The following is a 21017-nucleotide window of genomic DNA, read 5'->3' as shown; positions in this document are numbered from 1 at the left end:
GGGAAGCAGTGAAGAGATGATGTGGCTGTAGAGACACTCTACTGAGGAAAGACTAGATATATAAGCTGCCCACAATGTGTCAAAAAGCACATGATGAAGCAGCCGTCCGGACCAGCGACACTATCATCAGATCACAGCGAGGGAAAGTATCTGTCTGGAATCTCTTGATCATAAAAAAAGCCTGCAGAGGAATCCTATCTGTGTGTGACCTGTGTCCAAATCTGGTATTACGCTCATTCCTTTTAGATGGACGACAGAGAAGCAGAGGATAGAAATACATTTTCAGGGGATCTGCACCCACCTGTCTTCTGTCAGGCTCATTAAAATCTTTCCTTGAGTGGAAAACACGATGAAGGACATCCGCAACTGTGGACTGGGGGCAAGGGGAAGAGAGGAATGCACTCTGTTAAATCAATACTTGTGCTATCCTTTCCCACAGTTGCTTTATGACACAACCAGGAATTTTTTTTTACCTTATGAATTTATGAGCTAGATGTTCAACAAAGTGGTAGATTTCTGTCCAGTGGTACCGCACACTGATCTGACAGAGAAGACAAAAGACCAATTAGATGTGAGGATCCACTCAAACACATTGGACACGGCACAGAAATATACAAGCCCCTCACCACATTTAGGCAAGTCAACCAAGACAGAGAGAGACAAATGATTCACCACACTCTGAAGTGTTTTTTTGGATTTGTCTTAACTTTCTAGCCCCACTCTTTTTATTTATTTATTTGTATTTCAACCACAGACTAAAGTTGGACGACATGACAGTGACTTAAAAGTGAAGCCAAACCATCTTGATTGCCCCATGGGTCATAAACCCTTAGTGAATGGGACATGGCCCAAGGACAATTTAAAATACACTTTTTCTCAAAGATGGTTTTGTCACTTAGGTAGTTTATATCACACTGATGCATGTTCATATTTAAATATGGATTACAAAAATAATATTTTATTGGTCGATTTTTCCTGCAGGTTTGGTTAAAAACAGGGTGAAACGTCATGATTAGACAATTGATACTGACTTGAGTTGGTCGGGAATATCAGGGGCACCATACAACCACGGCGCCACTCCAAATGATCAGCCCCCCTATTACATCATATATCTGAGCTTTAGTGGGAGGAAGCGGAGATGCATTGTCACCTTTATATACAATCTATGATTTCCCTATTGTTCTGTTATCATGTTGCATCTCCTTGTTCTCATTTTGCATCCCATTATAGTTGTTTGGTGTGGTGCCCTGACCATTCAGTGATCCACCCAGGAAACAGCCTCTGAAGGGAGCAGTCGATGAATAGTTCTGCAAGAGTAAATGCTCATGCAACCCAGATGGTTGACCCTGAGAAGTAGCAGTTACGTCGTGCTCCTCAGATTTCTGTTAACATCTTCATAATGCACCTGCAATTCTGTTTCTTCTTAATTATGTGAGTTATTATCATTGGAGTCAGATGTATGTATCCTCATTAGGGTTTCATGCAACCAGGTCGGTGTGGATGTTGATCATCTTGCTCACTACCTCCTCTTTGTTAATGAACTCAGAACAGAGCTGTTGGGACTCACATTTTCCTCTGTGATGTTTTTGTTGGACTTTCTAACAACGGCCAAAAAGTCCTCTCTGCTCTGTTGTCGTAAGGAAGTAAAAATAAATAGATATAGTAGGAGTAGCTTTTTCAGTATAGATATATTTCCTTTCTTCTAATTATGTTCTTATAAATATTAAAACTAAAGTATGTAGTAATGTGTATCAGAATCTTGGCTTTAAATAGAGGAGCCACAAGGAGAGAAGGAGAATGCAAAATGAAATACAACCAAGTCCATTCTCTAGGATAAGGAAATCTGGAGTTGGATGATACATTTGATGTAGACCTAGTTGGCAAAATATTTTGGCTCGTAGCGAACCAATCTTGCAAAAAAAAAAAATTAAATAAGGTAGGTATTCTGCTACAATCCAAAAGCAACAGTCTGGGTTAGTTCATTGTTAGTGCCTTGTAAATGATAAAGTGTGACAGCGTTGATCAGGTGCCCATGTTGCACAGCTGACAGGAAACAGTCATCACCAAAAATCTGGTTTGATAAATATGGACTGTTTCTAAATGAAAGTATGACTAAATATGACTAAATGGGCAGGCTAAACCTCCGGTCTACACCTTCAGATGCACAGACTAAAAGTTAGACAAGATGAGGAAACAATGATTCAGAAATGCATGCATTTGAAATAAAAGCCTGAAAGAAGCAGGAGACAAGCATAAGATTACGCATATTTACTTTGTGCATTAATGTTCTCTCATAAGAAAACACAGTTTCCAAGGCAAGCAGTAGATACAGAATGATGGAATATTCAATTAAAGTTCAGTCACTGTAGGAGGACAATTTCCAGATTCAAAAATAATTCATCTTTCTTATTGAACCCAGTGGTTTACATATATTTTAACATCCTCTTAATCCCTCCCTTCTAACTGTTTCGGATCATGTGTGTCAGACTATACTCACTTGTCCAAAACAAAGTAGAGGTCGAAGCTTCCGTAGCACGAGGACGACCGAGCCTGCCTTCTTGCCTGGTCCGGTCCAGCATTACCAGCAGTGAGCACAACTAATGCAGCACACAGCACCACTGGAAACCAGAAGTATCTGCTCTAGCACCAAGGCATTATACCAGCTGAAGAAGATGTCATACCAATGAGGTGATGAACTAAACCAGCTTAATTTATAATAAAATAAAAACTCCTGCTGCTTCTGTCAATGATACAGATATGCAACCGGGATCCTGGAGGTCTAACAACTCTAAGTCTCTTTTCACAAGTCTCTCTCTCTCTCTCTCTATGTCTCTCTCTCTCTCTCTCTCTCTCTCTCTCTCTCTCTCTCTCTCACACACACACACAAACACAGACAGACAGACACACACATTGTGGGTTAATGAAGACAATACAATCCACTTGCTTGAGCTGCCTCCTAGTGGTAATTCATGGCTGATGGCTGTTTTTGTACTCTGACACACAGTATTAATAACTGGGAGAGTAGTAAATACTTTTTGGGGGGGAGAAATTTTAGTCATATTTAAGCTTGTGATTTCCATGCATCAACAGCCATTCACATCTTGATTCAGGGGGACCCCTAAACACTCATTCATTGACCTGCATGTTTAATTAATCCATTTCTTCTCCCTACACATGCCCACAATCATCAGATGAGGTTTGAGTTTACTGCCCATTTAGCAAACATGCTAAAAGATGGTTACAAATAATGTACAAGCTAATTGCTAAACTCAGAAGGGTATAGTAATGTAATTGTCGTCACTTTTGCCAGATAGGTGCATAGGTCCCTGTGCCTTAGCTGCTAACATGGCTGTGAAATCTTGATTCATATCCATACATGTATTTATGATGCAGCCTGTTCTGTTTCACTTATAGATCCTAAACCCAAGCTAAAACTCTGGGTTAGTCTGGAGTCATCCCTCCAGAGCAATAGAGAACAGCCCGAGTGGTTTACTCTTTATAACGAGTGACTTTCATGTATAAAACTGGTGGAGTGCCCTTTAAAATTGTATTGTTTTTCTCTGTTGTTACAAATAATCTTTGTTCTTATACAAGGATGAGCAAAACGAAGTGAGTTGGAAATTAATAGTTTATTTATTCATTTGAATTTGTATCTGTAAAAGCATTTTATTTTCTATTTCCGGCAGCCATGCTTCCTCCTTAGCTGTGTTCAGACCGACAAAACACCCCTCAACCCAACAAAAACAATAACAGAAAAAAAAAATACTTCAGCCCCTGATGCCACCTGAACCGATAACTGCATCACTTGCCAACTTCAACATAAATTCGACATTGTACTGTTGGGTCATCCCTCTTGTGCACTCTGTATACACATGCCTCTGAGTCGAACACTGACACACAGTCAGCGGGGAATTTCCTAGGGGTCATATACCTGCAATCACATAGTTAACAGTAGACAGTGAACAGGTAAATATACAGTTCCATTTGTAATTTTTCCACTTAAACACTGTAATGTTGTGATACTTACGCAGAACAGCATCCTCCACAATTACAGTCCATACATTTGCTATTCCTCCATCTAGATCCTACTTCATGCCAAGTTTGATCGTCAAAGTCCTGACAATGTGTCGCGCCTGAAATCATTTTTCATTACGGTCACAATGTTTAATTCTGTATCAGTATTTTATATATCGCTCTAATGGGGAAATTTATAAACCACAAATATAGCCTGTGTAACTGTGTGATTGTGTTCCTCTTTTACCTGGTTTAATTTCCGTGATGAAGCAATGAGAATTTGACAGTGGCAGGAGGCAACACAGCAGCACAGCAAGGTACGAATACTTCTTGTCAGACAAAAAGAAACAAATCCAGCAGTTTTAACATTTAGTCCAAGCACACAGAAACCATGTTGGCAATTTGGTTGTATGTAGATTGTTCAACAGTGTTGAAACTAATGATTCTACCACCTTCCTTCACCAGTATATAACAACTCTCTTTATCTCCAGGACTCACTGAACTTTCTCCAGTCAATATATTTACCACGAAAGAGAAAATTTAAATTATTAGAACTTACCATGGTGGAAGTCATTCTTGAGACCCTGTTATCAGATGAGAGGCTGAAAATGAATGTTGTGTACTTTTAATGAAGGACTTGATCTTTCAACAGTGTGTCAACGGGGACCTTTGGATGTAAATAAAAAGAGGGGAGGAGCAGTCATTTCACTGATGAAGAAAATCTGAGAAGAAAATCTCATACCGATGAGGTGATGAACTAAACCACCTTAATTTATAAAAAAATAAAAACTTGGTAGGAGAAGTTGCTCCTTCTTGCAAGTTCAATCCTCCGCATGCGACTTCAGCATGGAAAAGACAAAGCAGTAATCCAGAGGAGAGCAGTAACTCACAGGTAGACGAGAGATGGTGGGGGAGAGAGAGGAAGCATGTTGAGGGTCTCACTGTTGTTGTTGTTGTTGTTGTTGTTGTTGTTGTTGTTGTTGTTGATGCTGTCTCATCACTGGGTCCTGCTCAGCATGCACAAAGCTCCACTACCTCCTCCAGCTCCTGCTGCTTCTGTTAATGATACAGATATGCAACCAGGATCCTGGAGGTCTAACAACTCTAAGTCCAGTGTTGTGCATGAACGAACGCAAAATAACGCGTTCATTGAACGCGTCCACCTTTATGAGAACGATTAACTGAACGCAAATAATGAATTTGAACGGTGAACACGTTCATATTGTAGCGTCCTCGCGTATAGACAACAGGAAGCCCTCTTTATGTGTAACTTTATTAGCGAACACGACACACTTATTTTTCGTAAATCCGACACTCCACCACCACTGTATTCTTCACTCCCCTTCCTTATTCACCCTTGATACGCCAACTCATAAGCCAATGAGAGCCTGGCATCCCACAAAACCCTACAGCCATTGGCCTAGGGCTGTCAAGTGCCCAACCCCTACCTATTCACTGACCCTTCGGGACATTTCAATACTTTCTCCTCAGGAGAGACGCTGTCTAAATCGAATGCTTTCACCATGTCGTTGCGCAGTGCCCGTAAAATGTCCGTGATTTAGCCTAACCGAAACCAACTAACTCGACTTCGCAATACGTTACCCATCACTCATGGCACACATATGCAGACCAAACAAGCAACATATTCCAAGTGTTTTCTTCTCTGGCCAGTGTCTCGGCTCCGAACCACACAACTTGGTAGAAGGAAGCTTCGTGGATCAGAGATCTGTTGAGCCGTATAGTGAATGAATCTGGAATCTTCTCTCAAAAAATATTTCCCCTCCCCACTGGGCTATTCTCTAACAATAGGTTTCATCCAGTATCTAAAAGCCAAAAATATAAAAGTAACTTTTAAGTAAGGCTGTCAAATATATGTAATAAAGTAGAAAATATTTTCTCTGAAGTGTTTATCAAAAACAGCATAAAATGACACCGACACACACGATAATTTGTCCATCGTCTTTATGTGCTTAGTTCAGTGTGGAAACCATCAGCTGAAGTGGCCTAGTCAATAAAGTGTTCGGAACCGGGCTGAATCCCACTCCTTCCCATTTTCAAGCTGGCAATATGTTAAACTCTTAATATCGGCAGGACTTCTCCTATTAATTGCGCAGGATGTGCGCACTCGGCTTCTGCGCAGAATGTGCGCAGTGGGCTTCTGCGCAGGATCTGCGCAATGGGCTTCTGCGCAGAATGTGCACATTTAATTTAATTAATTTAATTAAAAAATATATATATTTCATTTATTAATTTTTTCATAGAAACAGACACAGACACACACTGTGGGTTAATGAAGACAATACAGTGGAAACACTACAATCCACTGGCTTGAGCTACCTCCCAGTGGTAATTCATGGCTGGTATTTGTTTTTGTACACTAACACAGACTTAATAACTGGTAAAGTAGTAAATACTTTTTTGGGGGGGAGAATTGTCTTTTTCTGTATTTAGTCATACTTAGGCTGTTGCAAATGGCTTCATTCAAACATGCCAAAAGAGGGTTAAAAAATATATACAAGCTTATTGCTAAACTCAGAACGGTATAGTAATGTAATTGTCCTAATTCTTGCCAGATAGGTGCATAGGTACTGATAGTTCCCTGTGCCTTAGCTGCTAACATGGCTGTTAAGTCTAGGTTCAATCAAGTGAAGATCTCCTCCATGCTGCCTGCTGGCTTCTTCTTTTGTTCAACATGAGACGATCAAGTTTACAATCAAGTTTTAGCAATGATGAAATCCGAGCTTTTCGTGTGTGTATGTGTGTGTGACAACTCATTCTTGCCTCTCCCACTTAATCTTCCACGCACCATCCATCATCATCACCTCTATAAGAAGGGCCGGAGCCGCCTCCATCTGCTGAGGAGGCTGAGGTCCTTCGGAGTGTGCAGGGCTCTCCTCAGGACTTTTTATGACTCTGTGGTGGCCTCAGCCATCTTCTACGCTGTGGTCTGCTGGAGGGGGGGTAGCACGGACAGAGACAGGAGCAGGCTCAACAGACTGATAAGAAGAGCGAGCTCTGTCCTGGACTGTCCTCTGGACTCCATTGAGGAAGTGGGGGACAGAAGGATGTTAGCCAAGCTGGCGTCCATCATGGGCAACACCTCTCACCCCTTACATGACATTGTGGGGTCCCTGAGCAGCTCCTTCAGCAGCAGACTGTTACACCCACGGTGTAGGAAGGAGAGGTTCTGCAGGTCCTTCATCCCGGCTGCAGTCAGGCTCTACAACACCAGCACCACCTGATAATGTTGTAGTCCCTGTCTATTATCTCTATCTCCACTAAACCTCTCACCATAGCTGTATTTGTATTTTTATTTTTCTTATTTATGTTTGTGTACAACACTTACCATCTATATTTATATCATGGTCACTTCAAATGGTTACATTGCAATATTTATATTTCCAGTATGCTATCTTGTAGCATTATTTATATTATGGTCACTTACTTCTTAATTATTTTTAATTATTTTCTGTATCATGGTCACTACTGTTGCATATTTTTGTTTTCATTACAATAACACTTAACATCATTCCACTTTATCCCCAGCACCTGCTTCTGCACAGTGTCTGTTTTGCAGGTTGTTTGTTTCTGTACACTTAGTGTAGTTTTAGTAGTGTACATATTGTGATCTTTTTCTTTTTTTTTATTGTGCTTCGGCACTGTTACTTTAATTCTGTTTTTCTATCATTGCTGTAACAAGTGAATTTCCCCATTGTGTGGATAAATAAAGAAATCTAATCTAATCTAATCTAATCTAATCACTCACTCACTCACTCACTCACTCACTCACTCACTCACCTGCTGTCTGTGGTGTAGGAATCAGGGCAACAGATATCTTGAGGTAAGTGTCTCTAATATTGGTCTGTCTACAAAAAATGTTTTATTCATCATTTTTCTCAAAGCTCTTATTTCCCCCCCTCCCCTTTTCCTAAAGTCCATACATTTATTTATAATGCAGCCTGTTCAGTTTTACTTATAGATCCTAAACCCAAGCTAAAACACAGTGTAAAACTGTTAACACAGCCCGAGTTGTTTACTCTTTGTAACGAGTCACTTTCATGTGTACAACTGGTGGAGTACCCTTTAAAATTGTATTGTTATTCTCTGTTGTTACAAATAATCGTTGTTCTTGAACCAGGTTGAGCAAAACAAAGTAAGTCGGGAATTAATGGTTTATTTATTCATTTGAAATTGTATTTGTTGAAGCATTTTATTTTCTATTTCCGTCAGCCGTGCTTCCTCCTTAGCTGTGTGTTCCGAAAACAACAAAACACCCCTCAACCCCAACAACAACAACAGAAATAAAAAACACTTCAGCCCTTGATGCCACCTCAACCGATGACTGCATCACTTGCCAACTGCTCCATAAATTGGACATTGTACTGTTGGGTCATCCCTCTTGTGCACTCTGTATACACATGCCTCTGAGTCGAACACTGACACACAGTCAGCGGGGAATCGCCGAGGGGTCGCATATCTGCAATCACAAAGATAACAGTATAAACATATAAATACACAGTTCCATTTGTTATTTTTCCATTTAAACACTGTAATGTTGTGATACTTACGCAGAACAGCATCCTGCACAATTACAGTCCATACATTTGCTATTCCTCCATCTAGATCCTACTTCATGCCACGTTTGATCGTCAATGTCCTGACAATGTGTCGCGCCTGAAATCATTTTTCATTACAATCACAATGTAAAATTCTTTGTCAATATTTTATATTTCGCTGTAATGAGGAAATGTATCAACCACAAATATAGCCTGTGTGATTGTGTCTTTTACCTGGTTTAAGGTCCATGACGAAGCAATCAGCATTCGACAGTGGCAGGAGGCAACACAGCAGCACAGCCAGGTACAAATATTTCTTGTCAGACAAAAATAAACAAATCCAACATTGTTCAACAGTGTTGAAACTAATGATTCTACCACCTTCCTTCATCAGTATATAACAACTCTCTTTATCTCCAGGATTCACTCAACTTTGTCAAGTCAATATCTATAACACGAAAGAGAAAATTAAAATGATTACAACTTACCATGGTGGCAGTCAGACTTGAGACCACGTTGTCAGATGAGAGGCTGAAAATGAAGGTTGTGTATTTTCAATGACTTGCTCTTTTAAACAGTGTGTCAATAGGGACCTTTGGATGTAAATAAAAAGAGGGGAAGAGCAGTCATTTGACTAGAAGAGGTCATTGTCTCTTGTCTCTGTCCAGCAGGAAAAACAATCATTTGCAAGGCAGGCCCTAAAATACGTAAAAATATAATAATTTGAATGTATAAACAATTCAAATGCATAAAGATTTAAACATTGTAATAAAATAACAGTAAGTTTATTGTTGAAGCAATTCAAACTGATGCTGTTGATTTTAATTTATTTACAATGGGGTTCATGGACGGAGCAAAGAATCCGGATCCATCACGGCCCAAGATCCAGTCCACGTTTTGTGTTTAGACGCGGACGCGCCAGAGACGTGGTTGCCAGGTTGGTTGAGGCGCTGCACTCACGGTGCTGTTGGTTTTCAATGGGCAGAGATAGGAGGATGCGGAACACGACCTGGCAACAACTCGTGTAACAAAAGGAAGTACGCACAGTAAATGTTAGCGCGTTAATAAGAGAGAGATTAACCAAGAGATACTTTTTATCACCCGTCTCCGTTTTCTCATGAGAATAATTTCCACCGCGTTCACGAAGAGGAACAAAGAAAAGGTGAGCAGCACACCACAAAGACAGCGCCTAGCCGTTAGCTCTTAGCATGCTATGCTAACGTTAGCGTCGGTAGGGCCAGCCCACAGTCGCAGTACAAAGGCTCCACATTAGGGATGGTTGCTAAACTGTTGATAACGCTGCATGTGTCGTATTTTTCACAATATTTTACACGTATTGGGTCGATTAAATAAATTAAGCCAATATATTCAGAACATGGCAGTAATGGCTGGTGCTCACTGTGGATGAGATACATGCAAGTGTACACTCCCCTGCTGTCAGACCCAGCATAACATGTTTAAACATCAGTCCGGTTATTGTCCTTATCGATTAACCGACCGTTTATTAATACTTAAAAATCGATCGATGATTGAGTTTCAGTAGGCATCGAATAATGTCCAAGACTCTCCCAAACTCCATGGTAGAGCTCTCTCTGTGTTGTTTTGATCAAGTGTATGCTCGTGTAGTTTACTGTAAATGTTACAGGTTTGCCCAAACTATCATATATTCAGAGTTAAAAGTTACATCCAGAATATTTTGACACATTTGCTTTTGAAATGACTCAATTGATTCACAATTGTAGCAGATTAATTTGAGATTATCTTCAAAATCCAGTCATAATTATAAAGGAGATCTGTTACTCTGGTTAGTTATGGCACCAATATATATTTAGGAGACTCTTCAAAAATGACCAATTGAAGAAAACATACATTTTTGTACACTTGACAAATCTCTTCCAGAGCCTGAAGATATTACATATGTTTAATAGCAATTCCTGGTCTTCGATTGATTGATTTAGCATCTATTAATGTAATAACGTCAATCGTTTCCTTTTTTTAGCTACTTTAATGTGATAATTTGCTGCTTTTTTAATTGTATAATTATCTATCACGGATTATCTTTGAGTATTGGTACTTGTATGTAGACATATCGATCAATTCCAAGACTATTGTAGGAGGTTTACATGGCCGCTAACTGTTATCATATGTTTCGGCCCAAATATATTTCCATAAACTGTGTTGCAAATATAGTCTGATCTACATGTGCTGTGGTGAAAGGCAAATAAAATAATTTGTTGTTATCTCAGCTGATCTAAAATAACCGAGTTAACCTCCCTCGTACCCTTCAGTTCGGTCTGAATCCCAACAAGTTGTTGAGCCCTTCTCATGGCCCTTTGGGGCCCAGGAAGAGGATGCATCGTGGTATGGATAAGGATTTCCAGATATCAGCAAGGAAGATGGGCACATCCTTGCTTTTCCAGCTGTCGGCTCATGAAAGAGAGCTGGACTTAGTGTTTCTGGACCACAGCTATGCCAAGCCGTGGAATGCCCACCCAGATGCCAGCAGTGCCCGGCCCACAAGGACCCTGTTTGTCACCCCTCGTCGCCAACCCGAAGCTGTGTCGTGAGTTAAAAATTTCCTTAGACTACAGTTTGGATTGTCATCAGCTGTCCACTCTGTTTTAGCTCTTGTAAATATTAAACCTGTTCTGCGTCACAGAAATTTGATTTTTTTTGTATCTTTTTCTGCAGAGAATGTGATTCTCTAATTGACGTGGAAACAGTCAGACCAAAACCTACGCCTCTATATGACAACCACAAAGCTCTAAGTGTAATGAAGGAGTGTGAGCGACATGTCCTGTTCGCTCGCACTGTTGCTGAGAGCCCTCCACCCCCCGATGACTGGGAGGAACATTTGAACAAGTAATTCAACTTCCATTGTTTTACTTAACACTTGTGTTTGAGTGTATGCATTGTTATTGAAAGTATCTCCGTTCACAGTTTTAACTGTATTGTTATTGTCTTTCAGGACTGGATGGTCAGTGGCCCAGAACAAACTATTCAATAAAGTCCTGAAAGCTCTACACGCTGAACGACTTGCTCGTCTGGCCAATGACAATGTAAGTTAGTGATGTTCTCAAGAGCGAAAATTGAGGAGATAGATCTGCAGCATAATTTGTCAGAGCTGGATTGAAGATCGCTTGAAATCATTAGTTTATTATTATGTCATGTAGATTTTAGATTAGCCACATTTGGAATGCCATGTAGTCAATTAGTGTCTATAACATTTTGAGCCTGTAAAACTAACGTTCCAAATTAAATCCCAAGTTTGTACATTTCTGAGCATTTTACCCGCAGCAGTCGACATGTTGATTCACTTTGTCTGTTTGTAAAGCATTCAGGACTATCCGTCTACACCTTTGTTTTTATATGGGTCCTGAATACACTACCCCTTTACTGCCATGTCAAAAACAAAGAAGTTGGGCTAAAGCCTGAAACATGCTTCTGCGTTTTCACGGGCCCGTAAGCGCAAGAGCCCTTCCGGGTCCCTTACGTGCTTATGTATCCCTCCTTACGTGCTGACGGGTGTCGACCCCCTTTTCTAAAATTTACGGCAAAGCTCCGCAAGCTCACTCAGCCCGCAAGGCTGTGATTGGTCTGCTCTACATCTCTTCTGGAGCTGCATTTCCGGTTTCATGCCCCATAATACCGGCAGAAATCACGGAAGATTTAGAAGAACGAATATGGACCAAATAGAAGAGCACTTGGCAGAAGATATCCGATAGTATGATCACTTGTATAACCTGTCACTGACTGGCGGATTTGTCCGCCAGAAAAAGGCTACGAGGAGCCGCAGTGGCTATGTAAATAAACAATCGACGAAGAAGAAAGAAGGCGTCTCTAAGGTCGTCTCGACAAAAAGCATTACTCCGCCTAGTGTTCTGGCGCGGAATTGCTTTGTAAGACGCGCAACAGTTGGGGAAGCATGAATGAAAACGAGTCTTGCGCCACAGCGGCGTGAAAAGACGCAGACGCAGTCGCAGAAGCATGTTTCAGGCTTAAGGGGTGACTTGGCACAGTGCCTAATAATGGGTGTTCTGTGGGATTTTGTTTCTCTTAGCTTTCCAATGAGCCAATTCTGCGGAGGATAGCCGTGGATAAGTGTGCCAGAAAGGTGCGACATTCGTTAGCCAGTGTAAACTGGGACACCAAACTGACGCAGTGGTTGCACACCACCATGATCGAGTCCTTAAGCCTTGCCATGCTCGCTGCTTACCTGGATGTGCTGCAGACTCTCAAAAGCAAGGTATCATACCTGTAATTGATTGAGTAGTAAATTGGTGTATCTGATATGTGATGCAGCATCTGTGCCTCTTGATTCATTATTACCCATCTCTGTGTCTGGGAAGTTGCCGTTGCTGATTGACAGGATGTTGATGCCTTCGGCAAAGACTGGAGCTCCCAGTGCAGAGGCTCTGTCACTGCTGCTGAAACGGCCGTGGGACCCTGCAGTTGGAGTTCTGTCTCAAAACAAACCGGTAAGATGAAACCTTTCACTCCAAAAGAAAACATGTTAACAGAACCCTTTTTCACTTTGTTCTTCAAATTATTAAAGACCGGATCCCTGTCTGTTTTCTCACATCTTTCAGAGCAAGCTTTCTGGATCCCCACTCATCCTAATGGCACCATCAAGCCCAACCTATCCTGCCCTCTCTACTTCGCGACGGATGCGATTCTGGCAATCACAGCTCTCCTGTTTAGGAAAGGTCTGAAGCACAACTCATTTAAATCTTTAGCTTGATACAAAGAACATGGTGTTTAGAAAAGTGCCTCTAACAGCTCTTTCCATGTCAGGTCATACCAGTGCACACTCATGTTAACAGTGGCGCAAATATTGGCATTACCCAGTGTCTGGAGCACATGTTGGGTACTGTCAGAGCCAAGGTCATGGAGGTAGGTCTTTTTTGCTTAATTCATTAAAAAAAATAGTCATGTGATGTTTTGACATTGTGACCTAAATGGGAAAACAGAGTTTACTTTTAAAAGGATAAAGTAGCTGATGTGAAATATTGTCATTCAGTTGTTTTTAATTCTTACTTATTGCATTGCATATACCTTTTTATATGTACATACGTGTGTGCATAATAACCACAATCAAATCTACAAGACACTGTGCTTAAATGTCTCTAATCAAAATGAATGGCATAAAAATGAACTTACCTCAGCACCTTTACTGATCATGTTTGTGAACAAAAACTGGAATAAAAATAGATCCAACATATTCTAAATCCTATTATATATTATTTTGTCTGTAATATTTCTGCAGCTGTTTTAATCAAGTGTTTATATTTAACCTCCAGGTTCACAGTCACTTCCCCCACAAACCAATTATTCTGGTTGGCTGGAACGCTGGTGCTCTTATTGCTTGTCACGTAAGACTTCTTATAACGTATCAATGTTGTTAAGTGTAATGATAAACAGATTTCACCCATGGAAGAAAGGCAAATATCATCAGAATTTAATACTTCTTATTATTTACAGGTATCCCTTATGGAGTATCTGACTGCTGTTGTGTGTCTTGGCTTCCCCCTGCTAACAGTCAATGGGCCAAGAGGGGTAAGATCTTCCATTCATATGTATTTGCATGCCTCCACAGTGGTGACAGCCAGGGGTATTGCAGGTTGACTGTCCGTCCTCCCAATTTACATTAATATGACATCTTGGGAATGCTTTCAGGGGCAATGTACCGATTTGGCTATAACCTTGACTTGGACTCGAGGATGAAGCGATTTTATTTTAATGGTCAAAGGTCAACTCCTGTTTGACCCTTAGAAAAAACATTTTTAACGTAACTCAAGAATGAATTTGTCACAAAATTCACACGTCAATATATAATGATTTAAATTTCACTTAAAAGTAAACTCAATGATTGATGTTCATGACCGTTAATGTGCTACTGTTTTCAGGATGTTGACGATCCACTGCTGGACATGAAGACTCCAGTGTTGTTTGTGGTCGGCCAGAACGCATTGCAGTGTAGTAACGAAGGTATGGAGGAGTTCAGAGAGAAGCTGAGGGCAGACAACAGCATGGTGGTGGTCGGAGGAGCTGACGACAACCTCAGGTTAGTAACATGGGATTGTGTCTAGCAGAATGCAAGGATTTTGTTTTTTATGCAACGGCAACACTAAATTATATCCCTCTACAGAATCAATTCAGCTAAGATGAGAACAGAAGGACTGACGCAGACCATGGTGGATCGCTGCATTCAGGTTTGTCCTTTCAAATTTAAATTGTTTTCTCTGAAGTTTTTCACTGTAGTCACTGACAAATGCAATAATCGATCAACAAATCAATAAAAACAAATGAAACACCAAATTGAACAGTGACACTAATGCTATTGTCTGCAGTCACTCAGTTTCATTTAGTAGATCTGCACTCTTTCTGCAGTGTACTTATCTAAGATAAAGTGAGGCAGTAGGCAACCAAAGGACATGTTGGTCAACTGAAATCATTCCTTGTCTTCCCACTTGAAAATATTCCTGCTAGCTGGCTGTTAATATTATTCTGCTGCTGGCAAACATTTGGCATCATCGTGTGTATCAGCAACACTGATGAAGAAAATAGGTGTTATGTAACCTGCTTATCTGCAGACCACAGACTCTACCACAACAAAAGGCTTTACAGTTACACCAGTTATATCTCACATCAGTCCCAAATTACTAATTTGATAAATGTTTTATGCCAGGAGTTGGAGTGAGGGGGCTGCGCATGCCATACAAACTATATTTGAACAATGTAAGCTAGTGTAGCTTTTTAAAGGCTTGATACGTTTACAATTCACAACAAATATTATTTTAATTTTCTCACTAAAGGACCAGAATCAATCTAATTATATATATTTGCTCTGTTGTTAAGAGTGGCAAATAATGACCTTTCATCCAGTATTGGATGAAAGGTCTCCCAGAGTCCAACAGCAGCTCCTAATATGTGCCCAATCAAATGATCTTTATCATAGAAAGATTGAAAAATTACATTTAAAAGGGAGCTCTAACATCGTTCCACAGCTGCCTGATTAAAATGCTGACTGATTCAGTTAAACCCTATTTTCCATACTCAGCAGTATCATTTCATAAAACAATGTTTTTTCTTTCTTCACTGTACTTCAGGATGAGATCGCTGACTTCTTGTCAGGGGTCCTCACTAGGGCAGAGGGCCACGGTCATGGCTCAGGAGAGATGAGGGACCTGGACACTGAGAAGAAGAAAAGGCCTCGACGGGAGCTTCCCTTTGACATGGAGAGAGGACGCCCTTCCTCCCCTGCGCTTCGACTTCCCATCTCACCATCAGGTTCAGAGGTCAGTTACAAGCTGCAACTTTTACGTCTAGCTATTAGATAAACATCTTATATAACTGTTCATAAATATAAGATAATATTATTACTTGTATTTATTGAATGCAGTTGTCTAGGGTTGCATGGGTGTGAGGTTTTCATGGGATGATGACCATCTCTACATACACGCAGGTTTTATTTCCTCCACTCACAATTCTGAAATAAGTCTGCATTATAGCTCCTTGAGTAAGCGGCTTTAATACCTCCTTGCCATGCCAACTCTGTAACAGAAAATGTCTCAGAACCACTGGAGAAAAGAGTGGAGCAAATGGGATTTCTATTTCTCTTTGTGTCTTTGGCTCAGTGATGCAAATGTATCATTCTTTGGAATGTATCTGTTATAATCCAATAATTCTACATTTGTAATGTAACGTACAACCCACATTAAGGCTCATTTATGCCACCTTGAATTAGCCTCTTTTAGACACCTGTAGTTTCTCTCCCACTCACAAGGTCTATCCTAAAAAAAGTATCCCCCAACCGTGATTTCTAGTTGTACTGCTCCAATTAATCCATTTCGTCCGTATCTGTTAATTTGAGTATGGACGGAGGGCTCCATTTGTTCCTGTACACATATCTAACGTTAAGCATAAATGAGCCTTTAGGGTTGCTGAAATGAAATTATAGTATCTCACAAATACTATCACAGCAATAGGTTTTTACTGTCACCAAACATTATTCATGCTTCATATTCCACTTTAATGTGTCCTCAGGATCTGTCTAGCGTCTGTAGCAGCCCCACCTCAAGTCCCAAACCAAAGACATCAGGTCTGTCTCCAGCACAGAAGTCCAGTCTGATTACAGCGACGCAGCTCCTCAAGACACACATGCAGCGCTCTGGCACAGTCCTCACTCACAAGCAGGCTCAAGGTTAGCTCACCACCACACTTCAACTGTGGATGCATTGAAACAAACTGAGGGAGCATTCACGTTCACCTACACGTGCACAGTGATCCTTGTACAGGTGCCAGAATCACTGTGCACGTGTAGGTGAACGTGATTTGCCCCACTTGTTTATATAAACCCGTTAAATTAGTCATTCACCTCAACTTCTGCTGACTTTGGTACGAGCTGAGCAGGCGTGGGTGGTGTGTGCGATGTGAAATTGATTGTAAATATATTATTTTTTAAGGCGACTATCACGTCACGACATCCACTGGGGCAAGATGGAACGTGACTGAAATACTGTCATCTCATCTTCTTGTCTTTTCTCTTCCTTCAACTTTCCTTTTCCGGCTTTCTTTCTGATTCATTCCAGCTCAGTTTGCTGCTTTTATGAAACAAAACATGCTTGTGAGGAAAAATCTTCCTCCTGGTACTCCTCCTTGTATCTTTGGTAAGTGTCTATCCCTCCTCCTTTCTCTTCCCTCTGTCTCTTCACTCCTTTCCTTGTTTCCATTGCTGTGATTGTATGAATATGAATATCACACAATAAAACACCACTGCACTAAAACACTCATGTCATGCTTTGAATATTTATTTTTAATAAATATCTGTGTGTTTGTGTTGTGCAGTGCCAGTGACCAGTGATCAGATGGAGGGCCTTGACAGAGATGAGCCGAGGTCCCATGGCAAGAGGAGGCAGACGCCAAGCCCCACACCAAGCAAAGCATCCAAGAGAGCGAAGATCAAGGTGACCATTGTTTCCCAAAGCGAGTCAGCAGGGGGCGCCACCAGTCATGCTGCACAGGAAGGTACACAACCTGATATACTTACTTGTATCACTAATGCCTGAGGCTGTACAAAAGTAGTTACTATATATACAATGTGTATTTTCTTGACACACAGAGAAAAACATTCTGGGCTTTTTTGATAGTTTGTTTCTTTGTGGTTCCAGAAAATCTGTAGACAGTATGGGAAAGTTGTAAGCAGTTCACCTTCAAAACAGATCTTTGGATAAAATGATAACAAAAGAAAAAAGAATTAGTAAAAGGATTCACTTCTGATATTCTCTTTTCCCTGCAGCAAGTGTCTCTGGGAAGCCCTTAACAATGACAGTGGGACAGACTGTGCCTGGAGCCAAGGAACTCTCAGGTCTTCTCACAGGCCAGCGGTAAGCTAGCTGGCCTTGCCACACACACGCACTTAAACCCCTCACAAAGCCTACACCCACACCCCCTCCATCCTATTGGACAAAAGTGTGTCTGGTGCAGAGGAATTGATAAGTTGTGTACTCAGAGTTTGGGAGCGGAGTGATGGACAAACAGCACTTGCCGGGGTAGCTCCTGAGTAGACTGGTGGTTATGTGTGTCACTGCAGGTCTGGTAGTCTCTCAGAAGTGTCTGGTGCCCTGTCCCCAGGCTCCAGCTCATTCAGCAGTGTGCAGCCTTGCATGGTGTCAGGGTCGTCCACACCAGTCCAGGTGCAAGCTCCGGCTACTGCCCAAGGTATCTCTGTCCTGTCCTGCCCTGCCCTGCACGCCTGTTTTCACTCTGCGCAGCAAATCTCAGCGCAGTAGCCGCAACACACAGCGCAGTTCTAGCTGCTAGGCAGAGTGAGATTAAACTTTGGATGACAACAGTGTACAAGGACAACATGATTAAACAAACATCATTGATCACCTCTTGCGCCATTGCTGTCTATCACTGTCCCAATCCTACTGTGTGTGTGTGTGTGTGTGTGTGTGTGTGTGTGTGTGTGTGTGTGTGTGTGTGTGTGTGTGTGTGTGTGTGTGTGTGTGTGTGTGTGTGTGTGTGTGTGTGTGTGTGTGTGTGTGTGTGTGTGTGTGTGTGTGTGTGTGTGTGTGTGTGTGTTAATTTTCATTGATTGATTGTCTTTATTTGTGTTCAGCGGCTTCCGCCAGCAGTCTGCTTCAAGGCCTAAGTTTCAGTCTTCAGGAGATCATCACCAAAGTTCCTAGCCTGTCGTCCACAGCAGCCAACACAGGCAGCAGCCAGGTACGTCCTGACTACATAGTTACATTCGATAACCTTTGAAGGACCATACTGAAACTTTTTATTGTTTAAAGGAGACATATTGTGCGTATATTTAAGTTTGTCATTCAAATTCCAGTTATTACTTGAAATGGTTTACATGCATAGATTCAGAATAATGCACATTTTCAGAGAAGGCATCACTTTCCTCATACTGTCCTCTTTTCAGCCTCTGTCTGAGGCCCTGTCCACACTAATGTGATTTATGTGTTTTGGAAATGATGATGGCATAGCTTACTTCAAAAATGACCACTGTTGCTTTGTGCATTGAGCCAGAAATAACAACAATAACAGCTGCTGTTTACTGGTTAGGAGGAGAGTAAGCTCACTGAGCATGCTCGCAATGTTGTTTGGTATTTGATGAATCATTAAAGGGAAAGTTCACAGAAAATGTTTAATTCACTCATTAACTACTCACCACTATACTGATAGAGTGGTGGGTGAAGAGTTTGAGTCCACAAACATTTTTTGGAGTTTCAGGGGTGAACAGGGTTGCAGCCAAATCCAATACAACTGAAGTAATTGGTGATACATTTTTCAAATGTGAAAAAAGAACAGAAAAAAAACTTTAAATACTCTTACCGCTCCTGAGGTGTCATCCAAGTGTCGGAAAGCCCCCACATTCATTCACTCTGATATCTTCTCGGACCGGCGTTCATGTTCATATGCACACACTAGAGGGCACCACACACAAGCTCTGGCCCAAGGGCATGCGCAGGGTCACGTTATCATCGCTACTTCCGGTAATTTTAATGATGGGGCTTCAGGCAACACGGATAACACCACACGAGCAGTATGGAAGCATTTTTTTTACGTCTGAAGAAGGAGTCCCCATTTACTTTAGTTGTATTGGATGTGATGGTGTTTACCCCTGAAATTCCAAAAGTATTTTGTCCACGTATACACTTCGCCCACCCCTCCATCAGCACAGTGTTGAGTAGTTAATTAGTGAGTTTACATTTTTGGTGAACTTTAATGTAGAATTTATCTGTGCCTACTGGCCTGGCATGCTTGTTTGAGCTTTTCTAATTGTTTTTGTCTTCTCTGATTCAAGATATTCCTTGAAACAGGTGTTTAACGACGGAGGGGAAAATATTTACTCGAAAATTGTATTGTAGACGAGGCATGAAATGCTTGGTTTTAGCACCTTTCTCTTTTGAATGTAGATCTGTTCTTGATGACATCATCAACTGTTTTTCTCCTCCTCCACCCTCAGGTGGCTTGTGGGAAGCCCCAGGGTCAGGTCCTGAGCTCTGTCGGTACCAGCAGCAGCACTCTGCTCCGAGCGGTGCCTGTGGTCACCACAGGGGGAGTGGCTAAAACCACCGCCATTCACCAGCTGCTCACCAATGGTGGGCTTGCCAAACTTGCCAGCAGCTTGCCCGGCTTGGCACACATCACCAATAAGACCGCTGGTATGTCTCGAACTGCCAAAACCCGACGGCAACGTTGAATGCCCAGGGTTCATTCATCCTTTGTTTTGGAAACACTAGATCAGGACGTCTGTAGGTCAGGAAGAAATGTGGTGGTAAAAATAGAGGATAGTTCTGTCGACCTGTGTGTGAAGATATTGTTCCTTTTAAGAGCCTGACTGCAGTTTGCTGAGTCAGATGAACAGCCATACAGCGTCTGAATTCAGACCAGCGACATGCAACGTGTTGAGTTCATGTTTAGAGCGTTATGGTCGATGTAAGGTCAGATTTTTCATCTTATGTTTGACACATGTAGAAACTGATGTAAAATATAAATGTATGAGACAATTTGATACAGAAGAATTGTGATTAATTTAAAGTCAATGTCGGTTAAGTTGACCAAACTGCTTTTGTTTGTTCAAGCTGTCATTTCATGTGTGTGTTTATTTAGTTTGCCTCTTCATGTTGTAACATTTTGAAAAACCCTTTCTTTGAATCACCTGCTTATAATATCCATAAATAAGATCTCTGACAGAGAAGTGTTGAAGCAATAACAGTATATTGCATGACCCAAGATCTGTTATTGTTGTCACAATAAAGACTGGAATCAAACTCATGTCTTCATTACGTGTGTGTGCGCTTTTTTTCCAGTGTGACTCAGTTGTATTTTTCACGCAACTAAGCATACAACATTTTACTTCTCATCATGCTGCAATTGTTTTTATTTGCTAACCTAACCACAAAACAGAAGAGATCATCTTCCCCATCT

General features: G+C 41.2%; 4 protein-coding genes across 8 annotated transcripts in view; 1 reads left to right on the top strand and 3 right to left on the bottom strand.

Moving 5' to 3' along the window:
• Positions 1–8047, bottom strand: part of LOC133948301 (anthrax toxin receptor 1-like) — a 40214-nt gene extending 32167 nt beyond the window's left edge. The window contains exon 1 of one of the 2 annotated variants that reach the window (XM_062382246.1): positions 7805–8047. Coding sequence is in view for 1 of the 2 variants with exons in the window: in XM_062382249.1 (XP_062238233.1) it covers positions 2498–2579 (82 nt within the window). In the remaining variant the exon portion in view is untranslated. Of the gene's footprint in view, positions 1–2497; positions 3471–7804 lie in introns of those variants that run through there. The other variant, XM_062382249.1, reaches the window with a different exon arrangement.
• LOC133948373 (beta-microseminoprotein-like) lies at positions 3611–4682 on the bottom strand. Its single transcript, XM_062382253.1, has 4 exons — positions 4574–4682; positions 4262–4343; positions 4028–4133; positions 3611–3931 (listed from the first exon to the last, which is right to left on the bottom strand). The coding sequence occupies exons 1-4, from the start codon at positions 4586–4588 to the stop codon at positions 3802–3804; spliced, it is 333 nt and encodes a 110-aa protein (XP_062238237.1). The 5' UTR covers positions 4589–4682; the 3' UTR covers positions 3611–3801.
• Positions 8048–8172: 125 nt separating the features above from the next.
• Positions 8173–9124, bottom strand: LOC133933841 (beta-microseminoprotein-like; the record flags this gene model as incomplete). The annotated part of the gene is made up of 4 exons (XM_062381086.1): positions 8173–8491; positions 8583–8688; positions 8805–8886; positions 9059–9124. Coding segments are annotated over 4 exons (384 nt in total), but the record flags the coding sequence as incomplete, so codon positions are not given.
• Positions 9125–9491: 367 nt separating this feature from the next.
• Positions 9492–20864, top strand: kansl3 (KAT8 regulatory NSL complex subunit 3). 4 transcript variants are annotated; one of them, XM_062382240.1, is made up of 20 exons: positions 9492–9732; positions 10859–11133; positions 11262–11432; positions 11539–11629; positions 12631–12816; positions 12920–13048; positions 13160–13276; positions 13365–13463; positions 13871–13942; positions 14052–14126; positions 14477–14634; positions 14719–14782; positions 15680–15868; positions 16617–16773; positions 17162–17239; positions 17418–17597; positions 17869–17956; positions 18204–18290; positions 18694–18800; positions 20053–20190. In XM_062382240.1, exons 1-19 carry the CDS (start codon positions 9688–9690, stop codon positions 18761–18763), a joined length of 2331 nt encoding a protein of 776 aa, XP_062238224.1. In that variant the 5' UTR covers positions 9492–9687; the 3' UTR covers positions 18764–18800; positions 20053–20190. The 4 variants fall into 4 exon arrangements, with proteins under 4 accessions (XP_062238224.1, XP_062238225.1, XP_062238222.1 ...); XM_062382238.1 differs by having other exon boundaries at positions 9533–9732; positions 18163–18290; positions 20053–20864; XM_062382241.1 differs by lacking the exon at positions 18204–18290 and having other exon boundaries at positions 9495–9732.
• The last annotated feature ends 153 nt before the right edge of the window (positions 20865–21017 follow it).

The sequence above is a fragment of the Platichthys flesus genome, chromosome 3 (assembly GCF_949316205.1).
Source record: "Platichthys flesus chromosome 3, fPlaFle2.1, whole genome shotgun sequence".
Lineage (NCBI taxonomy): Eukaryota > Metazoa > Chordata > Actinopteri > Pleuronectiformes > Pleuronectidae > Platichthys > Platichthys flesus.
Note: the sequence above shows the minus strand (reverse complement) of the source record. Positions and strands in the feature narration are given on the sequence as shown.